The sequence below is a fragment of the Pyrenophora tritici-repentis genome, chromosome 3 (genome assembly GCF_003171515.1).
Source record: "Pyrenophora tritici-repentis strain M4 chromosome 3, whole genome shotgun sequence".
Lineage (NCBI taxonomy): Eukaryota > Fungi > Ascomycota > Dothideomycetes > Pleosporales > Pleosporaceae > Pyrenophora > Pyrenophora tritici-repentis.
This window is the reverse complement of record NC_089392.1, coordinates 3,034,890-3,054,839: the sequence shown is the minus strand read 5'-3', so window position 1 is coordinate 3,054,839 and position 19,950 is coordinate 3,034,890. Positions and strand designations below refer to the sequence as shown.

Here is a 19,950-nt window from a genome sequence, read left to right as displayed (position 1 = left end):
CAAAGTTTGCATGACGTTAGGAAAGTGAGAATACCGGGTTATGAACAGTGTCAAGGCATGGAAAATGTGAGAAAGGAGAGATGGTGTTGATTCCAAAGGATAGATGTATTCGAGAACATGCAGCCTCGACACCACCCTCATTTTGGAGCCGCATGAGTTGGGACGACTCAACTTGCTTTCACGAGAATGACGAAACACCAACAGTTCAAGATAAGGTACTGTATGACATGCATTGGATTCGGCATCTCTTGCATACAATGGCAAGATTATGGTCAACTACAGACAAACCATTTAGATGGCAATATAAATAATGATAACAAGACAGCAGCCTATAGACCACAAGACCCAAAACGCTGCAAAACTACATCAACCCAGAGATTAATCTCACAAAAATGCATATCCATACTTAGGATAGCTTGACCATAGCAACGCCAACGCCAAAGGGGGTTATGATACCCATGTCTCGTCTCCGTTTTCCATTCGCGTACACTCGCATCAAAACAACGGAACAGAAAAAAACGAAGCAGAAGCCAAATCAAACAGCTAGTCGTCCTTGACACTAGCACTTACGTAGCCATCATCTACATCCCCCTCTTCTTTCTTCTTCTTATCTGATAAGCCAACCAAGGTTTTGCTGGCATCAAGACATCTGTTCACAATTCGCGCCCTGGTGGTGTTGGTTAGTCCAATCCTCCTACCCGTGTCATGCCCAATCCACATCCTTAGTGAACTAGCAATCCTCTCCAGACCACAGCTAGTTTCCGTCTTCAGCGCACTGTCTGCTATGAAGTGCATGAGCACTTTCTGCGCAGCAACAAAGCTGAGGAGTGTAGTCGTGACTTCTGGGAGGAAGGTGTTGTTGACGACGAAGACGGCGCGACGGTGGGCTTCGGGGGTATCGGAGGCAACAAGGGAGAGGCACTTTGCTAGCGTGAGAGCCTTGCGGACATCGACTGCTACAAAGCCGTTGCCAACAATGTTGATGAAGCCAGCATCTGCTGGTTTGGGTGATGATGGAAGGATCTTGAGCGCCGATGCAATGTAGGAGTCACGTTCATCGTCTAGTACAACAGCGTGGGCGACGAGTGCGCGTTGGTGAGCTTGCGAGTTGGGTGGTGCCACTCGGAGAGCCAGGTCGAGGTTAGAAAGGACATCCGCCTTGGGCAAGCAGTTCTTTGTAGCGAGTGTGCTTGCGAGTCCCTTATTCAACGTGTGGCTAGAGTACCAAGCGGCAAGTGCATCCAAAGGCGAACAGATGGCAAAGTCTTCGACAACAGCGTCCATCGATGTGTCTACTGTTGTCTGCTCTGCGCTTGGTTTGTTCCAAGCGAGGTTGTATGCACGCTGAATGACGGCAGGAACCAGGACCTCATCGCACTCCTTCTCGATAAGTGCAGCAAGATGTTCCGGCAGTGGTGCGGCCTCGCTGTTCTGCTTTGACGTGTTTACGGCAATACGATGCTCACTCCGTGCTACGTTCCAATAGCTTCGGGCCAGTTTTGCACTCAGGCCATCAAGCAACCACCAGGAGCCGTGACCAGCGTTTTCAATTTCCCAAAGGACAATACGGATGTGAAGAGCCTTGAGCATGAGCCGCGCTGGGGTGTCGGGTAGTGTGCCAGAAGCAATCAATGTAAGAAGAAGTCGGCTCTTGCTAATCTCGGCGTCTCCACCCGTAAGCTGAGCGTCTAGTGCAATCTCCCAGGCCTTGACCCGAGCGGCTTCTTGTTCCTTGGTGATACCGGTGAGATGCGCATAACCTTCCCAGCCAATGATCCTGCGCATGCTGAGCTTGAGCGTTTTCAGGCCCAACGCAGCTACTTCGAGGATGAAGTTGTGCTGAGGTACCCATACCGTCTGGATTGCAGTAAGCCATGCCTTTCGACGTACTTCGACTGGAGATGCAAGCGATGGCGCGGGGGATAGTAGAACAGCGGGCGGAGACTTCCTCTTCGGTTTCGACTGGAAGTCAAGCCAGGGTGCAACGAGGTAGAAGAAGGCGCCGAAGATGAGGAGGACCTTGGCAAGAGGAACCTGAGCCGATGATGCACCAAGGGAAACGCGAGGAGCTAGGATGCTGACAAGATTGACGGGAAGAGCAAACAAGCCACGGCCAGCTGGCGCTTCTTGTGACTGTTCGTGTTCCATAAGTCCTTCTAGTATCATCAGACCTGCGAGAGAGCCAACCATGAGCTTTCCCATCATCGCACCGCTCCGCCGTGCGTTCACCATAGGGGCTCCCTGTGCTTGGCGGCCGCCGTAGCCCGGCGGATATGCGGGTGCATAGTGCTGCTGTGGAGGTAGTCCACGTTGAAGAGCAGCAATATTGTCTGGCACGGGGATCATCCCTTGCGGTGGTGGCGCAGACATGGGCATACCGTGTTGTGCGGCGAACGGATCTTCATGATATCGCGAACCATCCGGGGTGCCAAGGTTTCCGTGTAATGACATGGGTCCGGTTATGGACATTTTCTCGTAGCTCTCAACTCGGCCCTTCATTGTGGTGAGCTCTTCCTGTAGGCGCTTGTTTCGCTTCTCTAGATGGCGGATGTATTCGGTCGCCTTTGATAGAACAGTTGCTTTGTTGAGCTTGTGCGCTGGTGTGAGTCCTTCCAGGTCCTCGGGGTCATCATCCTCCTCAGTGCCATTGGGCCGCGACATGACGCGCAGGCTTGGGACACCTGAGGCATGATTAGCTGGTACATTAGGGTGAGATGAGAGAGGGACCTACTATCACGAAGAGCAGCAATCTTGTCGTTGAGGTTAGTCCGATATCGCTTCTCAATCATGTTGTGTGCAGTCTTCTTGGGCGGACCACCGCCCTTCTTGCTTGACGGCGCATCATCATCCCCCTCATCCGACTCGGACGACTTCCTCTTCCTTGAGTTAGTGGTGGCAGGTTCAGGTGATGAATGCGACGAAGTCGAGCTTGCTCGTCCATTGTTTAGCGAGGTGGGGCTATGTTGGAGACTCGGGGTTGAGGCGGGTGGTGGTGGCCCGCCATAGCCAGACTGCTGGTACTGGGCTGGAGAGAAGAGCGGGTTGTCGGACGGCTGGTGGTGTTGGTGGTGTTGCCATTGCTGGTTCGCATAGAAGGCGTTTTGATGCTGCATGTCGGCCGTCAACGGCGAGCTCAAGTCGTTTGCGACAAAGTCAAAAGCTTGGGGCATATCAGAGCCCTGGCCAAAGGTGAAGCCATGCGACTGAGTGAACATGGGCGCGGTGGTAGGTGTGTTGGTGGGTTGCAGCGACTGCGAGTGCTGGTGAGGGTTGGGCTGGGGCGATGTTTGGTGAGTTTGGTGAGCGGGCCCCAGGTACGCGGCAGGCCCCTGTGGATTCGCGGCCTTGGTTTCGACATGCTGATTATTCTGAGACGGCTGGGCAGCGGCGGCGCGGGGATCAAAATGCATCCAGTCGTTCCAGTTGGCCATTTCAGCAGCGGGTGCAGTGAGCGTCAGGTCGTCACCGGCAGTTGTGAGCCACGGGCCGGGCATGTTTGCAGCAAAGGGATAGTCGCTCGAAAGCATAGGGTCTTCCATCTTGTCCGTGTTCGGCCTGGCTTCGGACATGGGCGGCGGGCTCGGAGGAAGTCTGAAGTCGTCAAACACGCAGTACGGACCGACCTGAAGTGCGCATTCCTGTTAGCACAGCGATCAAAGATGGGCGAAGCTATTGCGTCACGCACGGCGATTCGCTCCAGCTCCAGCCCGTCGTCGGGGCTGCCGTAAGGTTCGTCAGCCATGGGCGCGAGAACGGCGAACACGGCGGCAGCGGCAGAGCGACGGAGACGGGGGAACAATGTGTGTATCAAACCCAACGGTGCCAAAAAAAAATATGTGGAAAGCAGCGAGGGCAGAAAAGAGCAAAAACAGGCAAAACGCACTTGAAAGGCTGTCTTACCAACTGCGGCGCACACACAATCTAGAGAGTCCAGATCATGCCACTCCCCGAGCAAAGGGATTCACCAGCGACTGCGGGTGGCAGATCCGACAGCTGCAGCTCGTGCTATCGATGAGGCGTGTGGAGTAGGGCCGCAACGTGCTGCAGTCGCCTGCCACAAGCATGCAACGGAGCCAGGGTGCAAAGGGACTTTGCGCGTCTTAGTGAGCGTGAAGAGCGTTGGGTGGTTCGAGAAATCGTACGATAGAGGCACTCGGCGACGGGGGGGCTAGTCGCAAACCGGCGGATACGGCCAAGTGTGGGCTATTCCAGGCCACACGCTTTCCTGCTTGGCCGACTGTGCAGGCGATGGCCTCGAGGATGTCGACGGAGAATAATCGATCGGAGATTTCGTCGCCGGTGGGGGATGCGTCCATGTATTCCGCGCATCGACAAGACACAGGAAGAGACGGATGCGAATACGGATGTAGAAACGACGACGACCTAAAGTTGACCTGAACTTGACCTGAACTTGAACCCGCCTCGGGAGATGAGACTGTGTGCGCAAGAGGGGATCCCTGTCTCAGCCGCATGGCTTCCGCTGCACTTCATTACCGCGCCATTGCTCTAGCCAGCCCCATGACATGCAGCCATCGACTTCTCTGTCGTTGGACCAGAGACCTGTCAAAACTATGAATGCTCTGGTTGTGACGTATGGCACTCGCAACTTGACAGAGGGGCGGGGACGATCTCCCGCCCCTCGTTCCGTCTTGCCTTGCTCCAGCCCTGACGGATGCACTCCCGTACCGTGGTAGGCTGTACCGTAGCGCCGCCGCGTTCCAGACCGGATGGCCGCATCGTATTGTGGAGATGACTACGCCGGCCAGAATGACTTGCATCCGGCCGACCATCATGGTGAGTACCATTCCTGTTTATGTTGCCATATCCGCCTATACATGGCTATCCATTGCACTCGACATTGGCGCTACTGACTGATGGCATGGAAGAAATCATGGCCGATCAATATCCATGTTTGGGATTGAGACGTCGGAACCATGACACCGATACTCCACGGTTGTTCATCTCAATCATCCCCATCGCTTTTCGCTTTTCGCTTCTCACGCTTTTTCTCGCATGCTTACGGCTGTCGTAATGCAAACCTCAGCTGTGCTGTTATCGCAATATTGTCAATTATGCGCGCCAAGAGAAAACAAACATCCCAAAGTGGCGCATACCCTTTGTGCGTACAAGGAAAGTACGCCTACGGGGACTGGAAGGCACACATGGAGAGACTGGAAGGTATGCCTAGAGCGACTTCCCCAAGTACACATCAACTCACTCCATCCCAACATTTCATTCTTCATGCGTCCGTCACTGTTACACTGCGCCTTGTCTTCTCTTCGCATTTCCGCAATACTGTCACATCGCTTTCTAGTCGTCCATCTCTTCACGTGTATCCCGGGAGGTAGGTATAGGTTGAATCGCTGGAGTGTGGAGGCGGACATCCATCACTCTAGAATATGTCATTTCTTTGGAGGCAGTGACATAGTGAGATATACACACATTGTAGTCATTACAGGTATTGTAAGTTCAAAGGATAGACGTAGACTAGATGCTGGCTGTGTTGGAAAGTTCAAATTCACAATCGGGATGTCGTCAAAAAAAACTAGGAGTTTCTGAGCCAGTGGCGGGCTGAGTGGTGACCGTGAAAGAAACGCGCTAGTCCAAATTCTGAGTTGCTAGCCCGCGTAACCCTAGCCCTTTCTTATCACCCACAGTCAACGCCCATATATGATTGCGAGCCTCCCGGTACCGATCTCTTGCTAATATCACACGATTATATCATAACAGCTCTTGGATACATCTCAAGCGCGAAAAGCCTCATCTAGAGCCACAACCTCAAATACTACCGAAGCATACTCACGTTGCGAAGTAGCACGGGACACAGGTACTAGCTGGTAGTTGCGACATAGATGAGTCTGTTTGATACAAAAATTTCCGATAACTTTAAATTACTATTGGCTTGTGTCTGATAGTACGGCTCAACTCCACACAAGCACCACCGTTGTTTGATTACTACACGGGTACTAGTCATATCTTGGTAGGATCACATTGCGATGAAACATCCTAAGACACAGTCCTATGGGATACTTCAAAGAAGGAACTCTTGCTCACGAAGTTCTTCGTTCAATCTATCCGCACGTAACAGGAGGATAATACAACCACTCTGCTTCGCAAAATCATCGCGTCTCCATGGCCATCGATATCGAATTACGTCAGTAGCTTCTGCTCGTTTCAAACTTCCAAGACCGACCGGGCAAGGGCCTGAAATAGTAGGGTATGTGGCAAAGAAGGTCCTAATGCTCGTGCGAAGATACAACCAAAGTACCCAGAAAGCCAACAGCGCATCTTGCAGCGATGGAGAATTCATGTCGGCAAACACATTGACGAACGTGAAGCGCAGTTCAGGGATACAGCAGCAGATGGCTACTAGAACTGCCGTTCTTCGAGCATACTACGAGCTTTCTAGCTCCCATGTTCTTTACACTGCCGCCTTGCAAAGGTATAGCGATATACCATAGTGTTATAGTGCAATCCTAGATCCTTCAAGGGAACATAACGAAGGCTTAGAACCGCACGAAAATGCTAAAATAGTCCATCATCTCAATATACAAATCCGCTCGACTGATGAAGCAAACAATGTCTACATTCCTAATGATACAGAACATAGTTTACAAATGCTATATTGTGGTAGTAGACTGAAATGCTAAGTCCATTAGGATAATGTCTTAGGTGCATACACTGTATTACCCCTCCTCTTGGATTTCAGTTTTCGTAACAAGAATGAGGAAGACCCTGTGAAACTGAACAAGTACACTCGGTTGCCTTTGATATACGAGAGCATCGTCAAGGGTTGACGAATGCTTCCTCGGAGTTCGATTAGTTGGATACCCCGCAAGTACAACAGGTTTGTCTTGTTGTTAAAAAAATTAAGATGATGCGTAATATAGGTCGTCAGGTTAAGGCCGGCAAGAACAAGGATACAAAAGCTGGCAAAAGCCCCAATTATAACATCTCTCTGGAACACGACAACAATACAGAGAATTAGTGGGAGCTCCGATCGATTACCAACGGCAGGGAGAGGAGATCAGGAAGCTTATCAAGCAGTCAGAGGGCTACCTAGACGATGTTGAATGGGTCCAAATCAGCATTCCATCTGTTCTCGTCGGCTGGTGTTGTTACCCCTCCCAATCCTTTGCAGTTGAAGAAGTTTGCTCAACCTCCAGGCCGTCTGCTTGCTACTCTACTTGGTTCCAGACTCTCCAGCAGATAAATCCAAGCTGCCAAGCGCAACAAGGAGGGATGCGAACAGAAGGAGTTCGTTCGAAGGGCGCTGGGCAGAGACGAGTTCGAGCAACCACAGGTCGTCCCCAGAAATTATCTGGCAGGTAACATACGGACCGGTAATCTTCACTGTGATGTGTTACGCTCTATTCACACTACTGAGATACAGCAACTGGGCTAGCTCAAGTTTGCGGAACTCCTGCTGAAAAACAGGCTCAACCTCAAACAGAGCTACTTCATAGCCCTTGTGGTGAATTAGGCATCAAGACGTGAGGTGAATCATAGGAACTACAACGCTAGGCGAATACTTATCACAGACGCCGGCGGTACAGGAAAACATATTTACTAGTCACAGATGTCAATGAGCAAGCTGAGCGAGCTCAGCCAATTGGCTTGCTCAGCCAATTGAGCGGAGGCCAGCAGCTCGCTCGGCTCGCTCGGATTGGCTGAAACAGGGCTGTCAGCTCGCTCGGCTTGATGGGCTCAGTCCCGATTAGGAAAGTTATATAGAAACCTTGGTGTTGAGTTTCTCAGCTAATATCCCACTTATGTACACCGTATTTCGCGTCCATCTCCTCATCGCTGATAGCCTCCTTTACAGGCACCTCACCACTGCCAAATCTAGCTCTTATCCATCGTCGATCGCACTGTATTGCTGCTAGAAGTTGCGGAGAAATGCTGCGCCGACGGGGCTCGAGGAGGTCACCCAGCTCGCTGAATAAGCGCTCACACTCACAGCTTGAGCCTGGGATTGATAGCATGTCGATAGCAAATTTGCTAAGGCTGGGGTAGCGATCGCGGAGTCCTACCCAGTATTTTATAGGGTCGACGCCCTCGCTAGCGATCGGTTCGCTGCGTTTCTAAGCCTCATATTCATCCTCCTCGTTCTCCGTAAGCCCTGCCGGCTTAATAAAGCTGTTAATAGCGTCTTCTATATCATTGTGCCTAACTTTAGAGCGTAAGCGCGGCTTCGGTAAGCTTTTGTACTCCGCCCACAAATGTTGAAACTTGCGGTTGCTGCTCTCTAGCCAATCAGGCTTATCCGCCCACGCTGCGTCAAGGTAGCTTTTGTAGCGAGGATGAAGGATTATAGCAGCATAGTAAGCTGGCGAGAGGTCGAGCTTGTTGTAGTACTCGCGGGCTTTAACTAGGGCAGCGCGGAGGTTGATAGCAAGGTGGTCTTCGGGTGACTCTGTATGCTCATCATAAATGACGTCTTCATAGCTTTGCAAGCGGTCCTCATAGACTCCAAGTAAGTATTCAAATACTAGAATAACCTCAGCGATTGCTCCAAAAGCACCGCTTTTGCCGCGGCCTTCAAGCCGTTTTGTAGCTTGTTTTAGTGGCCTAAGCACATCAATATACTCAGCAATCACCTGCCAGTCATGGGCATTGATCCCATCAGAACTCATCCAATCCGGCGCTGCAGGCAGCTTGTTGTTACGACTTCGGGCGTACGCGTCTTCAGTTTCAATCTTCTAAATATGGTAGTTGGCGTACCTATTAACCGCTAATTACAACTCAACAGCGCGCTTAAAACACGAAACGTAAGAGTTATAGCGAGTAACAACTAGCTTAACGGGCTCCTTGATTTTGTGCTGTTCTGTTGGCGCGTTGACAGGCTGGTCCCTAATAGCGAGCTTCTGATACTTCTCAAAAAGAGCGTACTGTTGTGGTGTTTTGATGTAGTTAATAACCGCGACAAGCACTCCTAATGGTCCATCGCCTCGCCAAGTAGCCATATTCTCAGCTTCGTTCACGCGCTCAGTCTCCTCGTTGTCGTAGGACTCTTTCTCCTCACCCCAGAGTAGCATCTGGCCAATGAGATTAAGCGTATAAGGACCGCAGCGAAGGCGACGCTCAGTAGCGCTAAAGCCTATCTGCAAGGCGAGAGTGTTAATCGTGGTGTTGTTGTTATGTGCGTTGTCGAGGACGAAGTAACCGAGCTTGCCCACAGTGATTTCGAACTGCTTGAATATTGCCATCACGACCTCAGCCATAGCCTCGCCGGTGTAGGCACCTGTCAGTTGTGGGAGCGCAATAGGCAAGTCCCTGAGCTCGCCAGAGCTATCAACGTAGTGGGCGACGATACCTAAGTAACCGCGCTTGCCACCTTTTGTCGTCCATCCGTCAAAGCTTACATAGACTTTGCTCATTGATTCTGAAAGGCTTGCGATAACCTTTAGTAACAGGTAGTTGTACAGGCGTATAACGTATCGTGAGACGCTGTTATAAGATGCCCACAAGGCTCGTTCTGCCTCTACGCTAGCTAATTATATCATATTGCGAAAAGACGATGATTCGAATTGTGAGAGTGGGAGGTTGTTTTCGACGAGCTAGGTAACGGCCGCAAGCCTAAACTCTTGTATATTGAAGTTGGTAAGCTCGTTGGCAACAGCCTAAGAGCAGCCCTTCTGAAGGGCGCGTTCGAGGAGAGTTTCTTTCCGAGGAGCGACGGTAGTGCGCTTACTTGGAGGCTTCAAGCCATGAACTTTCTTGTCTTCTCCGAGATGACGTGCTGGCGCTGATGGAGACTGCGAGACGTTATGTATGCCACGGCCAACAGTAGTGAACTTGTGCTTATAGCAATAGTGGCAGATCCACGTAACTTTTGCGACGTTGCTGCGCAAGGCGATGCGATAGCCATGGCTGTATACCCAGCTTGCTCGGTTCGAAAGTGATGTGGGCGGCTTGCAGTGCTTTGGGTAGCGACTCTAATTAAAGCCGTCGTATTTGTCCTCTACCTATACGAAACCCTTGTCGACAGCCTCGCTAGCTGCTCCTGAAGCTGCAACAGTGGCATGCTCGCTGCCCTTAGGTGGTGGGATGATCGTCTCTTCGGCGCGCGACTCTCGGAGGGTCGCTTCAAAATTTGGTGCTTGTGGCGCGGCAACGAGAGCTTGACGCGGCGACAGCGGTGGAGGAGGTGGAGATGGTGAGAATGGCTGAGTATCGACTAGCACAGGTTGGCTGGCAGTCCCGCGATGACGCGCTGCGACTCTAGGGCGCTTCGAAGTTGTCGCGATTTCTAGAGCATTAACGCATGTTCTTTTTGCTGGCATTATAGCAACGGCGAGGTAGATAATAGCTGCAAATAGAGACGCGTTGGTGGAGTATAGGTGAGTGTGGTGGGTGATAAGTAGTAAGTGAAGTGTCGCAGAAGGAGAATATTGTTGCCAGGCCGTTAGCCGGAAATTTAGTAGCTTATTTGCTAGAAATATAGCAAAAAAGAGTGTATTTTAGGTTATAACTAGGTTTCGAACTTACGCACTACACCTAAAAATCATCGTGAGATTGCCCCTCCACCAAGTCCTTCAGCCCCAAGTTTCCAACCGCTCCATCCAACCAAGCTAAGCAAGCTGACTGAGCGAGCGCCTATCCCTAAGCTCGCTCGGCTTGCAAGCGCGCACTGCGCGCTCAGCTCATTCGGCTTGGTCAAAACGTCCAAGCCGAGCGAGCTGAGCGAGCCGGCTCGCTCGTTGACAAGTATGTTACTAGTAATCTATACACTGGCTAGTATTACGGCTAGGCAAATCTAAGGTATGGCTATGCATAATGCATTCTGGCTACTTGAGAGAAGCTCTAATTAGACATGACAGCTTCGACTTGAATTACAGCGAAGAATGGGAAGGATATGATGCGCGAAGTCGTTGAGTCGACGTTACGATTGGTGAATATAATTGTTTTCGACGAAGTCTCTACGGCTGGGTAGTCAGATCTTTTCTAGATTGATAAAGCCTTACTACTATCAATTTGGGTTAATCAGACGGATATGTCGATACTAATAACCCCTACAAAGACGTTGACATGATATTCCTTAGTAAAATTTTGCACTTCCATAACGTAGATAATCCAATGATATACGGTTATCTCTCTAAGAAGGAGATAGAGAACAAGCCGATATATTCCCAGCGTAGGAAACGAGCGGTGTCTTATAGGAAATGCGTACTGATATCATCAAACTCGACGAGATTCTGCGCCAGGACATCAACGAACCCAGATTCATCGACCTTCTCATATAGGCCCGTCTAAATCAAGTAGATATCTCTGCATGTTAAATGTTTCTCGGTCGGCAGATGCACAACGTGCCTAAAGAGGGCAGGAAGTTTTTCAGCAGAGCTACTATTGGTGTGCACACATGCCATGAGGCGTGTTTGCGAAAAGCATCGAGAGAGTATCTGGACGAGAACGACGCGCGACGATCTATGCTTATGGACCTGCCGATATGCCTCCGCTAGCAAGCAAACCGGTCGGAAGCTTATATTCACGATGAGATAGAAGGTATTGTTTCGCACATTTTCGCCTAGTAATCACTGAAACATAGAGTTCATCCTTTACTTGCATGTCAGTATGACGATTATGGTTACCCAGAACATATATACTGACACGGGAGTCACGAATAGCAGTTCGGACCGGTTTCATTATTTCAGCCTTAGTATCAGAGACGAACGAAGACTATGAAATTCCGATCGTGCCAAAAGCAAAAAGCTTAGAGTACCTAGAGTAGATTATATCAAGATGAAGGAGAATCTTAACAACACGCCTGGGTGTAACTATAGAGGGGAACTCGAGCTCTCACCGAACTGCGTCGCCATGTTTCCCCAGCAAAAATCTGCGAAGAAGGACTCTACAGGCTCATAGCACTTCACCTCGTTACCATTAAGTCCAGCATACAACCTCACCAACTACAAGAGCGAGGACCAGATATCTAACAATTCATTATTGGCCTAGCACGACACGCGATTTACGAATGTCTCGAGGAAGTGCCGCATAGCATAACCCCGCACATCAAAACACATAACATAGTGCCCTTGGACCCCCCATTCTACTTTATCAAAATCTCCCTCGCCATTTATACCCTGCCTTCCCCCTTGTTACAACCAAAACTCTTCACTCCCCAAACCCCAGAACCCAGTCCAACCCCACACCGCCAGCAAAACAGCTGCACACCGCCCCTTCCCATCGTGATCAATCACGCATAACCAGCCCTCCCCTTTCCGTTTCCCCCCGACGACTCCACCCAACTATACCACGCAAAGACGGTCGTGTGACACCGATATTCTCGAAACCCACAATCACACACCCATGATACCTATCTTAGCTGGTATCCCAATCGGGACATCTAGACAAGATATCGGCCACACTTTCGGTTTCTTTTCTACTTTCCTCATACGTTTGCGTGTTTCTGTCTTGTCGGGTCTGGGTCTGGGTCTGGGTCTGGTGCTGGGGGCCCTGGTTTGCTGGACGGGACGTCCCGCGTGATTGATTTGTAGGGCTGGCCGAACCTGGACGTCAATATGCCTGTCTGTCCATCCCATCCCCGTATAAACTAAACAAGGCCAAGCGAATGCACCAGAACCAGAATCAGAATCAAATCCGAAACTTGTTGTAGATCGGTAAACATAGCGCGCCTCGTACCAAGTATCCCAAAGATATTGGCTCGATACTACCTAATACGTGGCCCATGATGTGCTACCGGGTATGTGGTAGAGAAGTGAGGCAGACGACCACTACCGGTAGGAAGCTCGGCAGCATAAAATCAAAAACAATGGGAGAGACAACGGACCAATATCTCGAGTCAAGGCCCCGTTTTCATCTGCCCGAGCATATCCTGCCTGCATGCGTGAAATAACCCGAGAGCGTGGGACTGCAGAGATTGCGTATGCAATGGGGGAATATTAAGCTTTGTGTTTGTTTGCAGTAGCGTGTATACCAGCTGAGAGTGTGCGTGGGAAGGATTGTGAGTTTGAGCGTTACGCTTAGTTTATCCCGATAGTCAATAATTGACGTTGACTATTGTTACATTCTTCTTGTTTAGAACCAACAGTGAATACGAGTTTAACCGGCATCGTTATCACGATATTACCCTCCTGTTGTCTTCTTATCGTCAAACTGGTGACAACCATAGTGCCTCGAGTCACGGCATCTTCTTTCGACCTACCTTCCACGTGAAACTTGGCTAAGACGATTCTTAAAAATCTCTTCATGTTAGACCGCCGACAATACGACCGGTAGGATATCTCACGCAACCAACCATTCCCTATCGTGCTCTTTACTGTAGCCTTTGGCCACTTTTGTTTGTTGTGCGGCCAGTCAGCCACGCTGAAAACTAGTCTCACAAAGGCATACGCGTCTCGTGTCCAGTTGCTCCATCTTTAAGCCCACACACGAAGGCAACGGACGGTGTTTACGACTCTCCGATGATAGTCTTGTTCCGGAAGTTTGTGTGTAGACTATTGCACGCCCAGCAGCCCTGAGTCAGTGCTATAGTCAAAGTAGAGACACGAGCGACTATCAGATATCCAGGGTTCCTTGCGATGTAGGTGTTGATACAAAGACCCATGGCAATCGGGCTGGCCATTTCGCTTTCCTGTTCTTCACGAGCCTCGCCTGGGTCTCGCCCCGTAGGCGCCAACTAGCCAACGCTGGTGGCCGCGCGTGTCCCCGGTATCGTTCGATGCTTTGCCAAATCTAATCTCTCACATCGGGCCAGGAACATGACGCAGCCGGCTACTTTGGGTTGACCGACGTCAAAGGAGGCAGTTTGCGTGCCCAAACGAACGGGATGATTGGGAGCAATCCATGTCTAGGGTTAAAGGATGATCGCGGAGCCTCATCTATCCGGATCCTCTAGTGCAAGATCAACATTTGTGCTCCGCATATCATCAGAAGGCCTGTGACGAAGGATCTCTCAATGCACGATGAGCTTTCACGTGTCCAGACGAAGCACTAGTAAGCCCCCGTCCTGCAGGGCAGCCCGAGATATGCTGATAGCGCTCGAAAGTTTGGTACAAGCGTCGCACGAGAGCGCACTCTATAGGAGATTAACGAAAACAAGCAAGTATGATGCGCAGCTACGCGGAGATCAGTGGAGATTGATGGCGCGGTCCTTGGATCGTGAAGCACGTTCTGGGGTGCCTTGTTGCGGTGTGGCTGATGAAGGGTTGATGCGCTGGCTGATTGACGTGGTGGTGGCTTTGATTAAGAGGGGTTGGCATAGGAATCAGGAAACACATACCTACCGGTACAGTGAAGATGAGGAGTCTGGACCCTGTGGAAAAAGCGACGAGATTCGGCTCCATACAGTATCGTGTGCCGAGGTATGCGCGTATTGCGAAGTTTTCCATTAACGCTTGGCAGGTGTAGTAATGAACTTTATCGTCTCGTCGATCTCAGCAGCAGCTCGTGCATGACGTGCCGCTTTAATAAATTGGCGTCGTGCTGCGCTCAGCAGGTAATTGAGTGAAAACCAACCAATTTGCTTGTAGCGTAACGTGCCGCGAGCCGTTTCGTGACAAGTGTAGCGCTGTCCTTAAACGTCAGCTATCCATCCGAAAAAGGCAACGGTATATTTGGTTGAATGTTGCTGTCTAACCCTGACTCAAATGTACGACCAGGCTCCCACATGGGTGCAGGGCTTATGGATCTTTTGTAGAGGAAAGCGAATCCGATGTGGGGGGGGGGAGCTCCCGCCGTCTCACGCGGGTGGCCCCAGAGATCTGCACCTCGCATTCGCGTTTTTGAGAATATGCGTCCAGACCAGCTCGTGTGGCCTGTGGAGTCAAGAGCTTCCCGCAGCGGGCTTGACGAATGACGGTAGTCCCTTGAGCGGTTCTGGCAAACAGTTTCGAAGGCGCGAACCTTGGGCTTGGACGTTCTATGCATTGCACGGGTCCGATGTGGAGGGGCAGACCGATGTCGTCATGGATCTTTTGCAGGTCTGGCTTGCATGCAGTATCAGATCTCACAGATCATCTGCGATTTGGACCGTGGCTTCCATGGGTTACTGGCTACCTTTGCTATATCAACCCTGTTGCGATCTATAGATCTATAGATCTGAGGTAACTTGCATCTTACGACATCCGATATCTGCTGCATGCAGGAGAACCATACATCATCACAACCTGGCATACCTTTATTTTAACGTGCCTTGGAGTCTTAACCATTATGCTCGCAATGCGAACGACTTATGTGAGTATGCGCAGCCAAGGAATGCTGTTGATCGATCGCTTTCGTATATGCACTCGTAGCGTCAGCTGATTCACCTCTGGAGATTCCCGGGATGCACAACCTCGCCAGTCCTGTGGTGTGGAGTTGTATCCTACATACGTACAGGGTCGAACTGACAGCGGCATCAATGCGAATATCATGCTGCATAAAATGTAGTGGCAAGAAGCTCGTATACTGTAAGTACTGGCGTGGTGGTCACCTTCACAACTTGCTGGCATAGCGGAAGTTTCTAGTTTCCCCACACGTCGCATGGGCCACAAGCGCCTCAAGTCGTACGTTCTCAGGTTAACATGGAAGCAGCGGAGCAAAGTGGCTCAAGCGTAAAAAGCAACCGAAGGGCCTTTGCGCTTGCCTACGTACGTACTCGCCCTGAGAGATTCTCAGCTAAGAATTGTCCTTCCGTCCGATTGCAGGATCGCAATGTATCTGCCGACAACTGCCATGAGCACTGTCTGCTTACGTAGAAGGGCATCCCTTTCGCAACAATTGCCTCGGGCACCTGATGCGAAATAAGCGGCTCTGATCCTGTAACCACCCATGCACCTGCTAGGCTATAAAGGCTGGCTCAATATTCTGATCAACACATGTCTGATGCACGTGGCCAGAAAAGGTAGAGGGGATGACATCCTCCTACGGACCCTGTGTAGAATGGGACGTCGAACGGTTCTTTTGCCCGCATCGTGCCGCGTGAAAATCGCTTCGCCTCAGACTCGCAGCATGTCCACTAGATGCGATGATCAATCACATGCCAGCTGGATGATATGACCGAGAAGAGGCCAGCTATCCAAGCTCGAACAGGAACTGATTCTAGAAACACGACTCGCAGAAACTCCAGGGCTTGCGTCAAGACTCGTACGATGCAATACCCTTTATTGCATCTCAACCGGCGCACTGGTCGATTGACCAGGTCGCTTAGGCAGGCGACCGAATCGGGGACGGTACATTAGACCTGTTTAGGCTGACATCCGCTAAGGTGCATGTGTGAGACGAAAAGGGTGCGCCCGAACGGAGATCGAGATCGCTCTAAGCGAGGTAAGCAATGGAAGATCTCGAGTCAGCACAGAATGCTATTGCAGGGATAGGTATATCTAATTGCATTTTCTGCATGCGCGTCGGGGTTGATTCGTTCTTCAGCGGCGACTTTTGCGGTCCTGGGATGGATTCACGGGATATGTGCTTTTTGTGAGATGACTACGCCGCGGCGAGTGACATGCCATGTGAAGGATGCATGAGCATCAAAGCTCACCGATAATAATGTTTTGAACCCGTTTCGAAGTACCCTGGCTGCGCAAGACCGGCCATTTCTGCCCACGCACACCATCTGCCGAGGGCTTCAGCTCATGAAACCGACTCCGATGCCCCATCCTGACATGGAGACGGATGCATGACATGTGCTGCCAAAGTCAATCTTCTAATAGATGAAACTCGTGAATACTCGGTGCTGGAGCTATTGTGGGGCTTCACTTATCAATAATGAATTTGTGGGCTTTGTGGGGCATTCTTCTGGACGACGAAGGATCGCTAAGCTGCAGGCAAGCTTCTATGCGTCGCACCTTCTAATTGGAGGCTTGGATGCGACGAATTGTTCCATGACCTTCAGCTACTTGATGGCCGTTCCTGTTTCAACGACTTGGCCAAGAGTCTCGACATCTGGAGATCAAGTGCAATTAGCCAGAATGCAGCAAGTTGTGCGGGTGACTGTAGGTATGCCGGCCGTTGAGGCTATGCCGAGAGAACAGGGTCCAAATTCAAATCCTGACCAAGCTCTGGACACTCCCCGTAATTGTCAGATTGTATCGACTTGTCCTTAGCATACGTCGAACACGTCCGGTCTTGGGTGTTGGCCCATGTATCTGCGAGCAACCACTCATCTGTGTCAAGCAGATGTAACGTTTGGACATGCTCACGTTTTCCTCGTAAGTAGCATATAACCGTGTCAAAACGTACACGCGGCGATTGAGGCACCTATACCTTGCTGCGGATTTGTCGGATCGTGCTGCGGACTTGTCGGATCGTGCTGCATGTCAGCGAGAAGTTGTGGGCCAGTGTGTTGCGGCCCAAGAATCAATTGCCTGTCTTGTCAGATTTCGTAATGACATGCGTTTCGAAACGCTACGGTTCCTGGGAGAAATGGATTAGGCGCGACAACGGCCATGCGTGCAGGGTTTTGGTTTGACATCATGTAACACTGCGCAAACCGGTGCTTGTCAGATGCCGGGTGCGTGGAAATGCGAATGTGAGAGCGTATCGGACAATGGTCAATCGGGCGCGAGCTGCGAAGGCGTCAAACGGTGAGTCGAATTTAGTTGTTGCGGCCGGCAACATGGTCTGGTCATGATTGCTCATGGTGGCGCAAGCGAGCCTTCTGCGCCGGTTCGACGTTGCAAGCCACCGATCGCGTTGATGCGCGGCCCGTCCATGACACGGCCAGGTACGGCTGCGTGATAGTCACGAGCAGCAGAGTACGTACTTGACATGTGCGTAAGTATGTAGTATGTACCAGGAGCCCCAGGCTGTGGGACATATCATGGCTGGGTTGCTGCCTGCAGTGATCAGCTGTGAAAGCATCTTTAGTGTTGCACTCGGTATCTCAAGCCATGCCGAAGGGATCATCACTGGGCGGAACAATGAGGCCGAGCGTCGCTCTGGCCGGCCCCAAGTCAACGGTCGTCAGCATATGGATACACTTTCCGTAATACTTTGCGAGATGCGAGTCGAGCAGAGACGGCAACGTATGACTGACTCTGCAGGATGACACGAGCGCGCTGGCGATGGAAATGCGTCCTGATCGCATGGGGTGCAGGGTTGTAGCATGAATTGGAGCTGAGAGTCGTGACTCTACGTGAGTGATGACAGATGAGGAGCTTGGGGTTAGATGACCTACGGCCCCGCTAATGCAGCTAAATCGCAACGGAGACTTGTTGGTAGCGTGATAGAGATGGCTGGTTCGGTTACCGTTTTTGTTGGCTTGACAGCGCCAGCGCCAGCGCATTGACAATAGTCGATGATAGACACAGGCACGGACACGGGCAGACGTGTGGGCAAGTAGACGCGAAGGCAACCACGACGGCTGGCGCAGAAGTTGCGATCCACGGTTACACGAGACGAGCGGACCAAATGAGCGGACCACAAGGACGGACGTGCGTGGAGGTGTGCAGATGCAGATGAGCGGCGGCTGCGTGATAGTGACGAAAAACCACGTGATATTGACTCGATACACGTGAGGCCTGACAAGTGTACAGTGTGTAGTAAGTGCACGTGATGCGGGTGAGGTCCGTTGATGGATGGTGTCCGAGGATCACTTCTCTGACGTAGTAGAGACATGACGCATAATAGCTGATTTTGCATGTCAGTGGCAAACGGGTGGTCTGACAGGAATGGCGGCGAGACTATTGGCTCTGCGTCCGTCTGTCTCGACTTGATGGTGGTAAAAGTAACCAAGTTTATTCTTCTCTTCACGAGTCGTCGTGTAGGTCAGGTCCGGGCCGATGAAAGCGATCTGATATGGCAGGCAGCGCTCGGCACTCACTGCCTTTGAGTGTGTAGGCGCTTCTGACGGCCGCAGCCCCGCTGCACTAATCGCATTGCCACCGATTCAACATGGGCGGCTCCCCCTGGCTCGGTGGAGATTCCCGGGTGGCTGATGGATGCAGATTCGATGGCGAGGGCGCGCGAATTGCCTGAGTCACCATCGAGGAGGGTTCTGACTAGTTGGGGCCCAACGGCGCCGCAGTTTCGGGGTCTGGCAAACTCCGTCCATGTAGCATTTTCTAGGATTCCAGGCCGGCTCCCACATAGTCCAGCAGGTGTTTCCACCGTGTTCCGACGTGGCGCGGGTGGTTTTGCGGATGACGGTCTGTGGCTGTCGCGGCCAAGCCCCCGAGTGACAGATGGGCGTGGATAGGTGCCGGGGGCTGGTGCATGATGGGCGCTCGGTTGCATCTCGATTGCATGCCACAACGATAACTCGTTCCATAGCGCCGGGCTGTTCCCGTTGCAGTTTGGGCGCATCTCACCTCGTGTGCGCGGGGCGTCCATTTGCGCGGATGGCGGTCGCGATGCTTGTCCCTGGTCGTAACGGTTGCGGATCGAACAGATTGGAAGAGCTTGCAAGTGCAGTCTGCCACCCAGCACCCCCCTCTGTTGCTGACCAACCGACGGGGGGCCCACGAACGAGGCTCGCTGGCGCTGATCTTTGCGCGTCCCCCTCCCTAATACGCTCTGCTGCTTTTAGGGGCATGCAAGTCCGATCAGGCAAGCGTTGCAAGGGCCGGCTTTGGCGTGCTGCCCATCCTTGCCCAAGGAGGCGACGCTTTGGGAGTCTGCTGGAGCGCGAGAGTGTTGCATCTTGAACACCCAGCTACCGCCTGCTCCACCCGCATCCTTGCTGGGGCAAACAGACGTGCCGTATCCATCTACCCTTGCTTACCCTTGCCCGTGAAGCTGCCTGCTCTCGTCACACTGAGCCACTACTCGCTGCCGGCGCGGTTCATCTCCGATCGCATCTGCTTTAGCCCACTGTGCCTTGTCTTAGCACTCGTTTCCTCTCACACCATGCCTGCAGGCATAGACAAGGCACTGAATTCCGAGTAGTTTGCATTTGCAGTCCATCACGCCCTTGGCCTTGCTCCGCCTTTCCGCCCACGTCACACCTGCCAGCTTCAAACACACATCCTCCTATTACCAAGCCCGCCTCTGGCCATCAAAAGCAACCAA

The 19,950-nt window shown here is 51.6% G+C and overlaps 3 protein-coding genes across 3 annotated transcripts; 1 reads left to right on the top strand and 2 right to left on the bottom strand.

Annotated features, from left to right (window-relative positions):
- Positions 1-543: 543 nt before the first annotated feature.
- On the bottom strand, positions 544-3,539 carry PtrM4_085420 (DUF2014 multi-domain protein; the record flags this gene model as incomplete). The annotated part of the gene is made up of 2 exons (XM_001940184.2): positions 544-2,681; positions 2,732-3,539. 2 exons carry the CDS (start codon positions 3,537-3,539, stop codon positions 544-546), a joined length of 2,946 nt encoding a protein of 981 aa, XP_001940219.2.
- Positions 3,540-8,084: 4,545 nt separating this feature from the next.
- PtrM4_085410 (Dimer-Tnp-hAT domain containing protein) lies at positions 8,085-10,286 on the bottom strand (the record flags this gene model as incomplete). The annotated part of the gene is made up of 4 exons (XM_066106671.1): positions 8,085-8,702; positions 8,751-9,493; positions 9,695-9,938; positions 9,975-10,286. The coding sequence occupies 4 exons, from the start codon at positions 10,284-10,286 to the stop codon at positions 8,085-8,087; spliced, it is 1,917 nt and encodes a 638-aa protein (XP_065963609.1).
- A 7,475-nt stretch (positions 10,287-17,761) lies between these two features.
- PtrM4_085400 (uncharacterized protein) lies at positions 17,762-18,050 on the top strand (the record flags this gene model as incomplete). Its single annotated transcript, XM_066106670.1, has 2 exons — positions 17,762-17,926; positions 17,985-18,050. The coding sequence occupies 2 exons, from the start codon at positions 17,762-17,764 to the stop codon at positions 18,048-18,050; spliced, it is 231 nt and encodes a 76-aa protein (XP_065963608.1).
- Between the last annotated feature and the right edge of the window lie 1,900 nt (positions 18,051-19,950).